The sequence below is a fragment of the Diadema antillarum genome, unplaced genomic scaffold (assembly GCF_040938485.1).
Source record: "Diadema antillarum isolate AM-2024a unplaced genomic scaffold, OU_Dant_1.0 seq00000501_RagTag, whole genome shotgun sequence".
Classification (NCBI taxonomy): domain Eukaryota; kingdom Metazoa; phylum Echinodermata; class Echinoidea; order Diadematoida; family Diadematidae; genus Diadema; species Diadema antillarum.
This window is the reverse complement of record NW_027271458.1, coordinates 243,670-261,483: the sequence shown is the minus strand read 5'-3', so window position 1 is coordinate 261,483 and position 17,814 is coordinate 243,670. Positions and strand designations below refer to the sequence as shown.

Here is a 17,814-nt window from a genome sequence, read left to right as displayed (position 1 = left end):
GTCTATTTTTTTATTTCACTTTGTGCTTGAAATCCTTTATCTGCTTGACTTCTACTAATATTCGGAAAGAAAAAAAAAACAAACAAACAAGCACTTGGTTGGACCTAGGGGTCCTTAATATTACGCTCGACCCCCGGGGTCATCTGATGGCTATTTGTCTTTTCGTTTCCACCAGTATTAGCTTTGTGTGATCACACATAAACACACGTACACACAGACACAGACACAGACACAGACACACAAACGCACACACACACACACACACACACACACACACACACACACACCTGGAGACGAGACACACACCGTTACACATTTCAACCGACAGCTAGGTATATGCCCTCTTCTGAGCTCCTTCCTGTTATCCCGACGACGTGAGACAAGTGTGGACGTAAAATTGCTCTCTCTCTCAGTAGGATCGAGTCACGTGCTATTAGTTAATGGTATAGAGTCATAGTATTATATGAATTCATAAAACGTGACAAGACGCCCATAGTCTCTGTATCCTTTGGATGTCAAAGTACATACGATGGCTTCGCAGCCGCTGCTAGTCTGTGTTCTGCTGGTATCTCCGCTTGCGATCTTCGTCTTTCCCCAGGATGGTGTTCGGTGTGGAACCATACACAGTAAGCAAACGATGTATCTTCCTTTGATATTAATGTTTCTTCAACAGAAGCAGCAGCTATTGCTCGTTTCACTCTCACCCCCAGTCACACCCACCCCACTGCATACATAGACACACACACGTGCAATCACCATCTCGGTGCAAACTTTAAGTAGGGTCTATTGAGATTATCAGTAGTCAAAAGTATCAGAGTGATACTTTCTCTTAACATGTAATAGAACAAACGCTCGTCAACATTGCGGGGTTTTTTTTCCATTCCAAATAACCCAGTTTGATAGTGCACTATTGATATGTCATAATGAGTGGGCGCGCTTACGTGGGATAGTTGTCTCTGTGCGTAGGCCTACCAGGGATATTGTGTAGGTGGACTAACCGGGAGTGACAGAACAGGTTAGAGAATGCATTGTATTCATTCACTTACATTAACGTTAGAGAATACATTGTATTCATTCGTGTACATTAACGTTAACATGTTTGTTAACTTAAACTATGAGACGTTATTGTACAAATGGAAGCGCACGTTGCAGTGCCTTAAAAGCAAAGAGTACACAGTGTTTAATCCACTTGGATTGTCAAGGACATATGGCTTTGGTAAGACAATTATCAAGACAACAATTCCACTGCTGCAGGACATTTCTCTATCGAGTTTTGAGCAATACACCAAGTAAAATGAATAATATTGTGTTCAAAGTGAATTTACATATTCTTGATATCACCTTTGGGTTAAGACATAATTCGAATGTATAGATACTATATATCTCAGCTTTAACACGTCAAAGAAACTGCCGTCTAAATAACCTTTTCGCAATTGCAATGGCTTTGGTGATGGAGAAAACATTATTTAACGGTGTCTTAGTCATGGTATGAGTCAGTTTCATATCGTAATCATACTAATGGTGTTATTTCCAGACGTATCCACATGCGGACAGTCCCTTTACTGTTTTGATCAAAATGTGATAATAGGTTACACATTTTTTAGAAATATCTTTTTTTTTTTATGCAACCAAAAAAACAAACAAGCAAAACAAACAATATAAATAATGTACAAATGATAGGGTATGGATTGATATTTGTTTGTTGCCGGAAAGTCTCTTAAACCCAACAGAAGGCAGATGTATCATGTATACGTGTATATTCTTTGGCTAGCCCCATAATGGCAAACCCCACCAGCAATAATTCCGATGCAAATTCTATCGCTCTTCACATAGTGCGCTTACGGCATTAAATTGTCTTTCGATTGAAGGGTGTACTGCGGGAAAAAATAATAATACTGCGTAAAGAACATGGTACGCTTCTCTCTCTCTCTCTCTCTCTCGCTCTCTCTCTTCATCTCTCTATCTCCTTGTGTGTGTGTCTCTCTCTCTACCCCTTTACACATGCAAGAAGAGACCTAGACAAAATCAAATTCTTTTTTTTTTTAATGCCTATATTTGCAACGTACAAGTCGAAATGTGTCGCGGCATCAATGTTTTGTGATATCCCCGATCATATCAGGGCAATTTACCAGCGAGGGCACCCCCGGCTTAATACTGGTTAGTAATAAAGTTATAGAGTAAAGATTAGGGTTAGAGTAAGGTTTAAGGTTAGAGTTTAGGTAATAGGGTTAGGATTACGTTAAAGGTAGGGAATCCCATTTGCATGCCTTAAATGAAGAGTTGTATAAATACAGTGGTATATTGAAGAGAGTATCATTTTAGAAACTCCCATAAAGTATTGAAAGTGGAAGGTAACATTTAGTACACTTTTATTGACCGTTAGATTTTGAATTGATTTTTTTTCGGGGCTCACCGTAAATTCCAGTACATTACTAGGCTACCTTTGCAGACCCATGCACTGCATGTGTGTCCATCATGTATATTTTGTGAAGAAAGTTCATCAAAACTTACAAACATTTCTATAAACATTCTTGCCACACACTCTATATGTTATTACATCAGCTCTTATACTTTTAGATTTGTGTTTATAGATAAAAGATACAGAAGACTGCAACAAAAAAGGCATAAGTGTGGCTGACACACAGAACTACTGAATAGTTGAGTTTTGTGCATTATTCAAATTCTAGATAACTGTTGACTTCCAAATTTCTCAGCAGTGGCCTAAACAAGTCCCCTGAGGTTCATATTTAATGTTTTGCTGCATTTTGGGAGGTCTGTAAAAGGTATCCCCTACCTTTAAGGATTAGGATTAGTGTTAGGGTCAGTAGAAGGGTTTGGGTAATTGCCCATCGGTAGTTGCCCGAGACTCATCTCCGATTTATTATAATGCTTTTCAATTACAGTTACAAAATTTGCCTGGAAGGCCGGGGTCCAAGTAGTGACAGCCGCTTGCCTGTACAAACTATCTAATGCCAAACCGACAAGGAAACCAAGAGGAGTGTATTTTTCATCCACGGCGACAATGAGGGCGCAGATCTTTCGAGAGTATGGAGCCAGCGCCGTTGAGCTGCAAACTGAACATCCTCGCCCGAAAATCGTCAACCCCGATGACATTCTTGTTAGCGTGCGCGCCGCGTCCGTTAATTCCATCGACCATCTCCTCATCTCGGGATTCGCGCGTTCTGAGTTTGACAGACAACGCGCTCGACGGCAGGCAAGGATTATGTTATATAGACAAGCATTTGACGCTCGAATAGCTCTCAAGATTATCAAAGGAATGGTGTAGTTTTGGTTGAGATGGGGCTCAAAGATATGGTACAGTTTCGGTAGAGGTGTAGATCTTGAGGTTTCCGACGTTTTCCAATGAATATTTTTTTGAGATGATTAAAAACCTCTCATGAAATATGTAAGAACATGTGATTTTAAGAGGAATTTAAAAGTTTATTTCATGAAAATTGATTTTGAATGGCTGAGATTTCCAAAGCAAAGCAATCCAAATAAAAGGTGCGACCCACCTTTTATTTGGATTGCTTTGTTTTACTTCGTTTTTTTTTTATATCAAAGCTGTTTCAAAATCGATTTTCATGAGATAAACTTTAGATTCTTTTTAGAATTGTATGCTCTTTAATATTCTACAAGTGCTTTCTAATAAAATTAAAAGCTGAATTCCCATCTTAACCAAAAGTATACTATTCCTTGTAATATCAAATGAGTAAATCTGATTGCAAACTAATGTGAATCTTTCCTTTTTACCAAAGGAGAAGATACAGTGTAAGAACGAACATCTATATAAATTTGTGATGTAAGCGGGATATTCCACAGAAATGTCTTACCAGGGAGGTAGGTCTTGCTCACTGTGCCAGCATGTAATTTCCTTCCCGAACTTTATGACTGTACTTATTACATGTAATTATACTCGAGACACACTGTGCAGCTATCGCTATAATGGAATGTACATGTATTTCATAAACTCTGCAGAAAATCAAAGAATTTAATCGTTCCATATCGGCGGTTACCATATCTCTCCCTATCCATCTCTCTCTATATGATATCGTCAGCTCCCCCCCCCCCCTCTCTCTCTCTCTGTATCCTTTTCTCCACCTCATTATGCATATATATATATATATATATATATATATATATATATTCCATTTTCATCACAAGTCACAACAAATGCTCCTTACAACTATTTTATCAAATTTTTGATAAACATCGTCCATAATATATGCATTGCACCTAGTTGCCATATGGCGGAGCCGAACTTCCATTCGTTCTCGGTCGGGACTGCTCTGGAGTTGTCGTAGCGGTTGGTTCATCCGTCACTAAGTTTCAGGTCAGTGATGAGGTGAGGAAAAAAGACATGCGTAGTTTTTAATACAGTATTAGTGGAGATGAGAATTGGGCTTTTAACTTTTTGCGAGATACCAAGAAAACACTTATAATATGGTACAGAGCATACCATTTTAAGAGGAATTCAAAGTTTATTTGATGAAAATCGGGTGTGGAATGAATGAAACATCCAAAAACAGAGTAAAACAAAGCGATCGTAATAAAGTGTGGGTCCCACACTTTATTAGAATCGCTCTTTTTTGGATATCTCAGCCATTTCAAAACCAATTTTCATCAAATAAACGTTGAATTCCTCGTAAAATTACATGCTCTTTCATATTTCATAAGAGGTTTCTCATTATCTCACCAAAAATGTTAGAAACCTGAAATTAGGTCTCAACCAAAACTGTACGATCCCTTTAACTTCATAAAGTGACACTCACTCTACTTTCCGATTTCCTGTAATTTGCTCGTTGCACCGTTCACGGGTGAAGAGATGAGATTAGTGAAATTGAGAGTAGAAAGTTGGAAGATACAGAAACTGAAAGGTCGAAGTTGTTGTTATTGTTGTTGTTGTTGTTTTGTGGGATTTCCTGAGCGGGTGGGGTCCTTCCAATTATCTTGGTCGTTCTGCGTGTGCACCTTATTTAGGGCGTGTGTGTGCATATGTGTGTGTATGCGCTAGTGTATATGAGTGGATATATAAGCACTTTGCATTAAAGGAAGTTAATTGTGTATAACATGTGTTCAAGAGAAAATGTGTGCTTCTTGAATAATAAAAACATTCCATTTGTAACAATGTAAGAACATCAGGCTCAACAGTGTGGTAAGAAATGTACACGAGAGCTTGTTAGTTTGTTTGCTTGTTTGTATCGTCTCTTGACAGGTGTACCTGGCCCTCGGTGCTGCAGACACCCCCGGTACATTTGCCGAGTTGGTATTGGCCAAGGAGTACATGGTTGCTAGGAAACCACGCACCCTGAACCACTCATCCGCCGCGTCACTGCCATATGTCGCAACTACTACATGGAGCGCACTAGTCGAGAAATGTGGTCTGGGACCCGAGTCTACTGCGGGTAAAAGGTAACGAATCTCCTTGTCTGGGATGTATTGTACATAATATTGGGTCCCGGGCAATTACCCCCTGGGTAATTATCCCAGAACCTTCCCCTGACCCTAACCCTAATCCTCAATCCTGAGCCTAAACATTGCCCTAACCCAAACTCTAACCCTAAACAAGAGTCTGAAAATGATCTTTACTCTGCTAACGTTATCACTAAACAAAACTTACCGGTTGCTCAAATACTTATTAGAAGAATAAAATCAATGATATAAGATTATCATTGTTTATGATAAACAGCTTAATAACAAATTCGAAGTCATTTGGAATTGATATTGAAAGTCAGTCCTGGTCTTGTGTGATTGCCTATTTTCTTGGCCAGAATGTAGGAACTTTCTGATATGTTATTATCTACAATATTATGTACACATTATGTTTTAACTTAACCCTCTTAAATTGTCAGACTATATTGCAAAGTAATCCTTGCCCCTGTGTCGAAACTTTTATTTCATATTGTGTTTAGAAAAGACTGATCTTTTTTTTTACTTGTTTGTGTCACTTGTGTCACATTAGAACATTTTTTTAACGAATGTTAAGTCTAGATTTTAGTGAAATTAGGAATTCCTGCGTCAGCAGGTACATGTTTTTACAAATGATTTATACCACATAATATGTTATATTATTTCATGTGAAGATATATCGATCTATCAATATCCTTGCGGAATAAGAGGCAAAATCTAAAGATTATAGGAAATTATGTACCATGTGTCAATTACCATGTATATATATATATATATAATATCATACAAAATCATATATATAATCTTAAGAAAATGTGTAGTGAAATATCACCTGTGTTTTGCATATATGATGAAATTTCTGTTCTTTGAAGCAGCTGTACTACAGCAGGAATTACACTTCATTTTTATTTTTGAACAGGGTGTTGATATTGGCGGGAACAGGAGGTGTTGGTTCCTTTGCTATCCAGTTAGTCAAGACTTGGGGTGGTCACGTGACAACAACTTGTGCTACCGACGGCGTCCCTATGGCGATGAGCCTTGGTGCAGACGACGTCATCGATTACGTCACGGACAACCTTGAGGAGGCATTGTCCCTAAGAGAGAGGTAATAGTCATGATGTCATAATCAAGGAGGAGGAAAGAATGCGCTTCAACTTTAATAGGCGCTTTGTGCTAAAAGGAGACCTCCGGGTGATTTTTTAGACTTTTCCATGCGAACAGGTATAAATTGGTTATACAGTACCGAGTACGGATTTTCAGAATATTGGGTTGAGGAATAAGAATGTTTTCAAAATTCGCGACAAATTGCAATAAACAAGGATGATGGCATGGCAGCCTCACCATAAGAATGCATGAGTTGGGGCTCAAGGAAGCAGAACAAAAGAAAAAGGTATGCATACATTCTACAAAATGGAATTACACTGCTACATTTCTGAAATGTGTGAGGCTCCTATATCATCCAGACTGCTCAGTGTAATTTGTTAAGGATTTTTCAAAGTATTGTTTCTCTGTTCAAGGACCACAATAGATTCCCCAAATCTCTGCAGGGAGCTGACGATTTATGTACTACATGATGTGAAATTATGAAAATCGTCTGGAGGCCCCCTTTAAATTGGCGATCCGTATCAGCTAAATGTTAGTTAAAGAAGTATTCAAAAAGTAGTTAGTTAAAGTAGAATTCAAGGAACTTTTGAAAATGTGAAGTTTCTGTAATTTTTGCAAGACACTTCTTGAGCTGCAGTCAATATGAATAGGGAAAATAAGTGAGTTGATAGTGTCCTCACCTCACAACTTCCCATACATCAGTTCTCTCTCATTTGTGCATTCATAACAATAATTGTTCGAGAACTGTTTTGCAAAAATTGGTGGATCCTTACAATTCAAAATCGAAGTTTTGCCCAATTTAGGTCAAGTTTCACTACTTAACATGAAAATATTCGTCGTAGAAGCCGAACATAGCATTTCACCGGCAACCGTACATATTATTTGGTCGACATGTTTGTATATCATTCTCCAGTTTTGCCTCAGGTACAGAACATAGCCAATGGAAGCAATATTTTATCACGTTTTCGCTCCATCTTGAAGATAATTAGTCATTTACAAATTGCGTCTTCTTATACTTCATATGTGACCGTGCATCACAAAACAAACATAAAGTCGCACCCCTTGATTTTACGTAAGGACTCAAGAAAGGTGAAATGGGTGAACCGAGTCAATCTTGAGTTTTCCATATTTTCTGAAATAGCTGTTCTTCTTTTACATTATTCTTGAGTTTGGGATCATAAATTGAATTGCAAAGAGGGTTTTCGGCAGTTTTTCTACATTCCCTTTTTCTGGTAGAGTATTGTAATCAGGTTTTTCTGAGAGGCCCCTTTCATTTCTTGAAAATTCTTTGCACCCTCTTCACTTTCAACTCTAATAACTTTTGACAGGATAACGCTACTGCTCAGAAAGTTGACATTTATCATGATAAGAATGTGGTAATAGACCATGCTCAATTTCAGCTTAATTTGATAATCTCTTAATTGCTGGTGCTACCGTGGTTAACATCATGTTTTTGTCCCATTCATGGCACAAGTAGCACGGCTTAGTGAAGATTAAGCACTTGAATAGACCCTATACTTCAGAGCCTCTTTTCTCAGTTCACACTTTCCAGAGTGTGTGCTTTCTTTGCAGTATTTATATAGGTTAGGAGTATCCATTTGAATTGAGTTATACATCATTTTAAAGGTTAGATTCTGTTCTTTCAGAATCTGTCCTTAACTAAAAATCCATTTCTGGTGACCTTTTGTTTGTTTTGTGGTGCAGGGTCACATATAGCTCAAAAATACCACTCAAGCAACAATCATAAAAGGACCCTGTGTCAAGCGTAATAAAGTATGTACAATGAAAAGCGAGACGAACATAATTATGTAATATCATTAAACACCTGACAAGCAATTTATTATTATGTAAATGCATAAATAAAACAAAAACAAGTGAAGCGTGGTTTCTACAGTTACTGCGTTAGGTTGAATATTCTATCAAAATGGAGATTGAGGTTGTCTTTATACATTTTGTGAATATCTGTAATGAAGAGGCTGTGTGGATGAATGGGTAAATAATAATAATGGGTATAGATAATAATAAGTGAGTATTACATCATGTATTCCTGCAGTATTCATATGAAAAAGATCAGTTCTTATAGTAAATTAGAGATAAAGGTGTTTGCAACTCACAAGGAAGGGCATCATTGGTGTAGCAGAATCATCCATAAAAATGACAATAAATTGTAATACTTCACATGTAGCCTTCATATTACCAAATTATTGTGGCCACTGTACCTGAAGTTGTCATCAACATTGCATGGTACTACACAAAATACATGGCCCCAGAACAACCATTCTCAACTTTGCACTCAAATCCTCATGACTCATAACAACGATCATCCTGACCAGGGTATCATAAGTAATCACAGTAAATACTACACTATTTCGGATTTCAATAATATGTTCAAATCTTCACTTGATTCCACTGCAAGTCATGTTAATAATTCCCGTAGTAATTCCACAAATAGGAATGATGACACTAATTATAACCCCATTAAAGATTTTAGCTTATTCCACTGGAATGCTAGAAGCTTAAACAAAAATTTTGATTCATTTGAACTACTTCTTCTTTCTTTACAAAATTTTCCCTTTTCCGCAATCGGTATAACTGAAACTTGGCTAGGGCACACGTCTCCAAATTTGTTTAGCCTTGATAGATATAAAATATTTCGCTCTGATCGTAAGAGAGGTAGAGGGGGAGGGGTAGCCCTATATATATATAACGAACTGCGAGTGAAAATAAGAACTGATATTCATATTGAAGGTTGTGAAAGCTTGTTTGTGGAAATCATTAATGATAAAATGAAAAATAAGATAATTGGTGTTATATACAGGCCACCAAATCATAAAACCGAAATGTTTTTAGAAAATTTTGATGAATGCCTCAACACGATTACACAAGAAAATAAGGAAATTTATATTATGGGCGACTATAATATTGACATGACGAAAATAGATACTTTAGCGGTAAAATTAAAAACTATTCTTTTTTCATATGCTTTCCATTCCCATATTGATAACCCAACAAGAATATCCCAAACATCTAAAACCTTGTTGGATAATATTTTTTCTAATAATTTTTCTGTAAATAAATTCATTAATGGTATTTTATATTATGATATATCTGATCATTTACCGATATTCATTATTCTTCGTTATTCTGAAAACGTCAAAAGTATTTCAAAACCCAGGCCGATAATGTACAGAAAAGAATCAGACGAGAATATTGAATTACTTAATCTTGATTTAGTGAAGGAAGAATGGCAAGAAGTGTATCTTCAAAATAACGCCGATAAAGCTTATGATATTTTCCTAGATAAACTTTTATATTATTATCGAAAAAAACATTCCTTTAGTTAAGAAAAAAAACACGCAGAAAGAACAAACATCCCTGGATTACAAAGGGAATCATCAATTCAATAAAAACCCGTAATAAATTGTATAAACTGGCGATTACTACCCACAATACAAAACATTTTACAGATTACAAAAAGTATAGAAATATACTCAGTATTTTGATTCGTATTTCTCGTAAAATGTATTATTCTGATAAGTTTGATAATCAAAAGGATAACGTAAATGGTTTATGGGAAACTATATATGAAATAACAGGTAAAAATAATAAGGAAACATCGTCCGTTTTTTATAATGACAACAAAGAACTCATAAACCCTGATGAAATATCTGATGCTTTTAACTCATACTTCGTAAATATTGGCCCCCAATTAGCTTCAAAAATAAAAAACAAACATGTTCATTCAAACTTTACTGAATTTCTTCCACCAAACTGCGACAAATCCCTTTTCTTTACCCCAACAGATGAGGAAGAAATATTGGAGATTGTTAACAGATTAAAGCCAAGTAGATCTAGTGGCCATGATGAAATAAGTGTTTATATACTGAAGAAAATCATCAAACAAATAACCACACCTTTATCTTACATTTTCAATCTTTCACTGTCTTCTGGAATATGCCCAAACTCATTAAAAATTGCGAAAGTAGTTCCAATCTTCAAAAGAAAAGACGACCCTTCTCTTTTAACAAATTATAGACCAATATCGTTATTACCTAGTATTTCTAAAATTCTGGAAAAATTACTCATAAACGCCTGTACATTTTTCTTCATGTAAATGACCTACTTATACCTAATCAGTTTGGATTTAGAAAGGGCCATTCTACCGATTTAGCTATAATTCAATTGTTAGATAAGATTACTGAATCTTTTGCAAATAAAAAACATTTTATAGGAATTTTCATGGATTTATCAAAGGCTTTTGATACCATAGATCATGATATATTAATTTACAAATTAAAAAGATATGGTATTCGTGGTTTAGCACTTTCTTGGATTATTGATTATTTATCCAACAGAAAGCAATATGTACTATTTAAGTCATCTAAATCTCCGAATTCTAATATTGTATGTGGTGTTCCCCAGGGATCAATTCTTGGCCCCCTACTGTTCCTTGTATATATTAATGATATAATAAATACATCAAAAACTCTTAAATTTATACTTTTTGCGGATGATACTAATATTTTTTACTCCCATGAGAACCTTGAAACACTGTTTAATACTCTGAACACGGAAATAGACAAAGTCTCCCGATGGTTTATATGTAATAAATTATCCCTTAATGTCTCTAAAACAAATTTTATACGTTTCAAACCTACTGCTTCACAGAACATTAACAGCAGTTATAATATCAATATTGATGGATTATCTTTAACTGAAGTAAGATTTACTAAATTCTTAGGAATCACAATTGACTCGAGTTTAACTTGGAACGATCACATTCATAATATCCACACGTCTGTCTCAAGAACTGTAGGAATTTTATATCGACTGAAAAACTTCATTTCTCAAAATTCCCTGACTATTCTATACAATGCATTGATCTTACCACATATCACATACTGCAATATCGCTTGGGGAAACTGTGGCTCAACTAAAATTAATCCAATTTTTACTCTCCAAAAACGTGCTGTACGTTTGATTACCAATTCCCGTTACTTATCCCCATCCAATTCCCTATTTCGTCAACTAAAAACATTGAAAATTGAGGATCTTCACGCCTTTCAAACTGCTGTTTGTATGTATAAATATACATTTAATTGTCTTCCAAAAATTTTTGATGGCTTCTTCACTCCAAATTTCACCGTTCATTCATATCCAACACGTCAGTCGTCCGATTACCATCTCGAAAACCCCAGAATCATTTTAGCTCAAAAATCATTAAAGCACAATGGACCAGATATTTGGAATTCTTTACCCCCTAATTTAAAACAACGTACGTCGTTGAACATTTTCAAACGAGAACTAAAAAACACCCTCATAATCCAGTATACTTCTGACACATAAATATTCATACCACCTGGTCAACAAACACCCTAAACAATGAGTTCACGGCCATAACTGAAGTAACATTCACCTCATCACACTGATACACAAAATAACACTCAACGTACAAACCAAGATTCATCCCAACACAATGCACACCGCACTGCACCGCACGCCCTTCGCACAATTACTTCCCACTCAGTGAGTGGCAAGATTTTCTTTATGTATCTCTTCGTTGAGCCCATTGCACAATTACCCCCCACTCAGTGAGTGGCAAGATTTTCTTTATGTATCTCTTTACCTGGGGCCATCATCCTCGTCAAGCTTAGCTTATGATGATGGTCCCCTGCATTTCATTTTTATCATTTCCTATTGCTTCCTTTCATATATGATATTCGTTCTTGAAAAAAAGAAAAGAAAATGTATGTAAGATCCAAACGTTACGAATATTAGCTGTGTAAATGACTATGTAAGTATTTTGTTGATTTGTTGATTTGTATTGATTTTGAAATGCAGAAATAAAAACTGAACTGAACTGAAATCATTGTAATCCGTCATGGTTAGTAAATTATGCATATTTGATATGATTTTTTAAACAATTTTACAGGGAATATGTTTTCCCGTGGGAAATCAGTGCTATCAAATCCAATCAAATATCACCCCTCGCGATGATGATAAAACAAGAACACGATGAAATGCGCCCACTAGAAAGAACACAATGTCTCACAGTGTGTTCAGAGTGTGGTCACATAGTTGACTTAGTGAAAACGTTCGAATTTAACAATGTGGAGATGATTTCACACTGTGGTTGGGTTTTCACAGAGTGTTCACATGGTAATGTCCTGTGTCATACTGTGAATTGATGCTTTACAATGTGTTCACATTGTCAAAACGCTCGAATTTAACAGTGTGAATAGATTCCACACTGTGTTCATATTGTGTCACACTGTGTTTCTCACACTGTTAGATTTTGCGTTCTTTCCAGCAGGTTTTCCTCTCCACATCAAGCCAATTCACATTATACATTTTCAAGAATTTAACAACATTCTGTTCATTGGGATCTCAAATCAATCGTTGGTATCATGGCTGCCACTGGAGCACGGAGTTGCTACCAACGTCTTTGCTACCTGTCTCAGGTTATTATATTATGCAAATGTTGAAATTGATCTTTGTCTTACCATTCCTCTTATCATATCCACATTACTTTTCCTCACACGACAATGGTCCAATAAAGATTCGATGTAGTATTTGTCACACTGGGACCAGCTTTCTACCAGCTTTCGCGCTCGGTTTTGGTCGAGGGAGGGCGTGCTGTCACCATCGTCGTCCCGTTTGTTGCAAACTTCGACAAGTACGGCAAGATTCTCGGCACGCTCAAGAATATCTCATTGATCTTTGCTTGGAAATTACAGGTGAGCAAAGGAGACAAACAGGAAGTACGAAAGGGAAGCAAAACAAACGAAAACGAAAAAAAAACAACATCTGATGTTGGGGTGATGAGCTGATTTGAAACAAGATCATTGTTCATGAACGTAGAGAGTGAAAATAGTTATGATTTTATAGCTATATTCCCTTCAATCTACGAAATTTTTCAGCGGATCAAACGATTGAATCAGCAGAATACTGTCAGAGTAAATCTTAAAAATACCAAGGGTTTTTGTCCCTAAGGATATCAACTTTTGCATTACTCAACAGTTTGTTTTTATATAAAGATACAGTTTTCAGCTGGAATATTACAGATGCATTTTTGTTTGGTTTGGTTTTGTTCGGAATCATTACCAACCATTACTACAGAACTTTTTGACTGGGCGGAACTTCATGATTTCCTTCAATCAACCAAACGGCAGCGCCCTGGAACAAGTATCGACACTTGTGGATGAAGGCAAGGTAAGAATTGGTTGTCTTGCTTTACTACGTGTTCCTCTTTGCCAGGGGTTACAGTACAACGCCTACTTATGTGGGGGGGGGGGATATGTTGAAATGACGGTATAATGTTGGTTGAGGTGAAAATTCAGCTTGGAACTTTTTGCGAGATACTTAAAAAATCACTCTGTGAAATGTTGAAGAATTCTATGAGGAATTGATAGTTTATTTTGATGAAAAATGAAATGGCTGAAATATCCAAAACAAAAGAAGACAAAACAATCCTTATAAAAGGTGGTTCCCATTACCGTGTTTTTAGGATCGATTTGTTTGGAATATCTCAGCCATTTCCAAACCAAATTTTATTAAATACACTTTGAATTCCTCTTAGAATTTTATGCTCTTTCATATTTCATTAGAGGTTTCTCATTATCGCACAAAAAAATCCACAAAATCCACAAAACTAGGCCACCTCTTCAAACATTTGCTGTAGTTGTTGTTGTTGTTTCTCTTCTGTGATAACCCTATGCAGATTAAGCCGGTGGTGCAACGGGAGTTCAACTTCGAGTCGACCAACGAGGCCCTCGAATTCACAAGGCGGGGACATGCCCGGGGAAAAACAGTCGTCGTCATGCCCCATGCTGTAACGTCATCGTGAATTCATTGACAGGACACACGCGTTAAGGAGTATCGTAAAACTTTATACTTGCCGTAAATGTGGTTTAGATGGTTTCAGTATCACAACCTGTAAATCAAAGTAACTGTAAATGTTAATAGAACTTTGGTCAGAATAATGTTTTATTGAAGTATTTTGTTTCTGCGCTTATTCCCAATTCCAGTTCACCGTACAAAAACCTTAGGATATCGGGAGTATAAAAGATGAACAGTAACGTGAATTCCCAGTGACCCTCAATTTTACAAAATGATCATTAAAAGTATGAAAATAATAAGGGGAATGTTTTACAAATAAAAATATTGGTTAGCAGTAAATTTTTTAAAGGATATCTAAGTGTATGAACTATACAGCATTTTTTAAACAAAAATATTGACAAACCATACATGTTTATGATGAAAGCTATTCTGAATGTCCAGGTAACACACAGATGAAGGTATGTTGCAAACAACCATCTTTCAGGTCCGGTCATAAGCATGTAAAAGCTTGTTTACTGAACGAAAGTTAATGACTTAAAATGTACATTGTGAACTCATCTTCATATCCATGCACAAAACATCCCTTTCAAACAATAAAAGAGAAACTGCGTTTTCACTGAAGTAGATGAATATTCTGATTACATTTGATTCTTTACGAAAGGTGTACTCGGCATGGATAAGTACAAAGAATTTATGTTGCGCCATCTGTATTTATAACATCTATACAACAACTATAGTTTGTGTCACTGAGCTATATACTGCACGTTTGTATATTTGTTTGTTTGTTTGTTTGTTTTTGTGAAAAACACAATGCAACCTTTTCAAAACGAGTGTAATGGGGTCCCTTTCACACGTCTTCGATACAACTAACAACAAAAAATTATCTCACTTTCCTTACCTCAGCAACCATTGCAATTTAGGCCTATCTGTACAGCAAGTTTTCAATGATTGTTGTAACATGAATTAGTTTTGTAACTGACTAAAGTGATATTTACGTTTGTGTATTATTTCATTGTGAAAAACTAAATAGATTTGAACTTGAAAAATTATAAATGCATGAATCCTAATGATAACCGTTTAAGCTAACCATACCTTCCTCATATTACTGATGCTACACAGGGGACAATAAAATGTATTGACATTGTCAATTGTATCTGAAATAAATGTATTGACATATTTGCTTCTTTTTTGTGTGAAAAAAAAAAGTTCAGTCATTATTGTTATGAAAGAACACTCCAAGGTAGGATGTCAAGATAACTTGCTGTTTGAGCACATCTGAATTACAAAAAAAAAAAAATTAACGCCATTGTTAATCAATGTTTTGATACTTTGAGAAAATCACCAAAAAGTCATTCTTAAGCACATCAATAATCTCAGGTCTGTTAAACACCTTTTCAACTAAAGACGTTAAGCATTGAATATCACATTTTCAAGGTCTAAAGGATTACATAGGATGTAAAGTTGGACATCATCTTCACAAGTGGATGTAGACACCAGGTGATCTCGTTATCTCCTAAAACGGCCAGAGCAGGCCTAAATAATGAAGAGAGACGGACCACTGATTCTTGGAGCACGCCGTCGAGTGTCGAAGACGTACGGATCTTCCCACGTGCTTGATTAGCCACTCATGAACAACTCTGAACAGGATAAGGCACAACCTTCAATGCCTGTAGATGAAAGTCGCTGATGCAAGATGTCGTCGTCGAAGGTGGCAGAGGCCAAAGATTCATCAATTAGCACCAGAAACGCATCCTGTTTGGTTTATAAGGCTTGAAGGATATTATTATGTACCCTTAATAAAGCTATCTATGTTCCATGATGCTTTCTGTAGGATGACTGGTGTGGCTCATGAAGATGGCGATCCTCGAGATGGTAATGAAGACGTGCAGCTACAATCCTTTATAGCACTTTAGAAAGAAATTTGACATTAGACACATGGCTGTAGATCTTCAGAGTTCCATCTAACTTTGACCTTTTCAGCAAATTATGCGCACAATAACACTTTTGATGGAGTTAAGAAACAGATCTCGTCGAAGAGATTCATTTCCTATGTTCGTCATACAGTATGGCAGCACTTTAAATGCTTTTCCAAGATCTAGATTTATCATGGTGTCGTTATAGGAAGAAGAGGATGGTGAACGAGTCACGTAGCTTTTCATCATCAGATGCCGATTGCAAGGAGATTTTTTTTTTTTTTTTGCAACAAAATAGTCCCCAAATTTAGCTGCAAGTTCAAAATCGGATTAATGAGCTGGAAATGTGCGGGTTTTTTTTTTTCAATGATGCAATAGACTGTTTACGATTTCATGTAGTCATTTCTTGTTCTCGTAATGGTATGATACTGAAGACTCTTTAATCATATTCCAGACAGTATATACGTTGGGGAGTTAAAAAAAAGAAGCTATCTATTGAGTTCAAGTTTTTATCAACGTTATCTGCATTTTAAATTCCACCGAAGTTTATTTGTTTATATCTTTTTTGGGCTTCTGCAATCTCCTTTGTGGAACAGCCAATGAACAATTTTGTGGTGCTTTTGTGGAATCCCAGAAAGTATTCTCTATTACTGGTCAATCAGCTGGTCAAAGTCTTTGACAGGATTATTCTTTAAGTCCAATTTACTGAGTTTGCGACAAATTCATTGTGGTACAAACCGATTTCAAGTTCCGATACAAAATGATCTGCCTATTTTGAGCTAGTTTCTAGATATTCCGAAACACGTGTCTGCTGCATCATTATTGAGAAAAGATGATAATTCAACAGAATGTAGCCCATCTAATAAGTTGTTTCCATGAATAGCGGTACCTGAATATAAATATACTGGTAAATATAATGATATCATAATATCTGTTGTGGTTTTGGTGTAGAAAAAAAAAGTGCGGTTTGTGCAGTCATTTATTTATCACGTCATTGTGTGTTATTAGGTCATTTCAGACTGGGATGATTATATCCACCGTGAAATTTGGCATAGTGCATCAGCTTTAAAAGCGCATTAGCCGCTGTAAGTGGCCTGAACTCAAGCCCCCGTTCCACTATGCCGTTCTCACTACGATTTGACAATTTTCTCAGGTCGGGAAGGATCGGGTAAAACCTGAGCCGATCTGGACGCAGTACGATGTTAGAACGCTCTAAGTACGCTGCAGTTACGACTATCACGTACTTGCTACGCTCTTACTACGATGATCGGAAATGAGGCATTACGATCTCTGCCGCTGCAGCTACGCTTTAGAACGATGTAGCTACGCTGTCAGTGCGATGTTGCCGATGTTATCCGATCGATGCACGCTGTATCTACGCTCTGAACGATCTATACGATCTTATCACGCTTTCACCCCGTTCAGAGAGCTGAAAAGTGCCCGATGTGCCCCGATATACCCCGATTCGACTGTCGATCTGCAGTCAGTCAACTTATTAGCATGCAGAAGCGACGAAGAAATATACTGTGGACCCCGAAGAGGTTCCTCT

The 17,814-nt window shown here is 36.6% G+C and overlaps 1 protein-coding gene across 1 annotated transcript; it reads left to right on the top strand.

Annotated features, from left to right (window-relative positions):
* The first annotated feature begins 529 nt into the window (after positions 1–529).
* LOC139733871 (reticulon-4-interacting protein 1 homolog, mitochondrial-like) lies at positions 530–14,368 on the top strand. The gene is made up of 8 exons (XM_071644672.1): positions 530–626; positions 2,904–3,214; positions 4,241–4,345; positions 5,216–5,412; positions 6,329–6,514; positions 13,073–13,250; positions 13,633–13,725; positions 14,234–14,368. Exons 1-8 carry the CDS (start codon positions 530–532, stop codon positions 14,357–14,359), a joined length of 1,293 nt encoding a protein of 430 aa, XP_071500773.1. The 3' UTR covers positions 14,360–14,368.
* Positions 14,369–17,814: the final 3,446 nt, after the last annotated feature.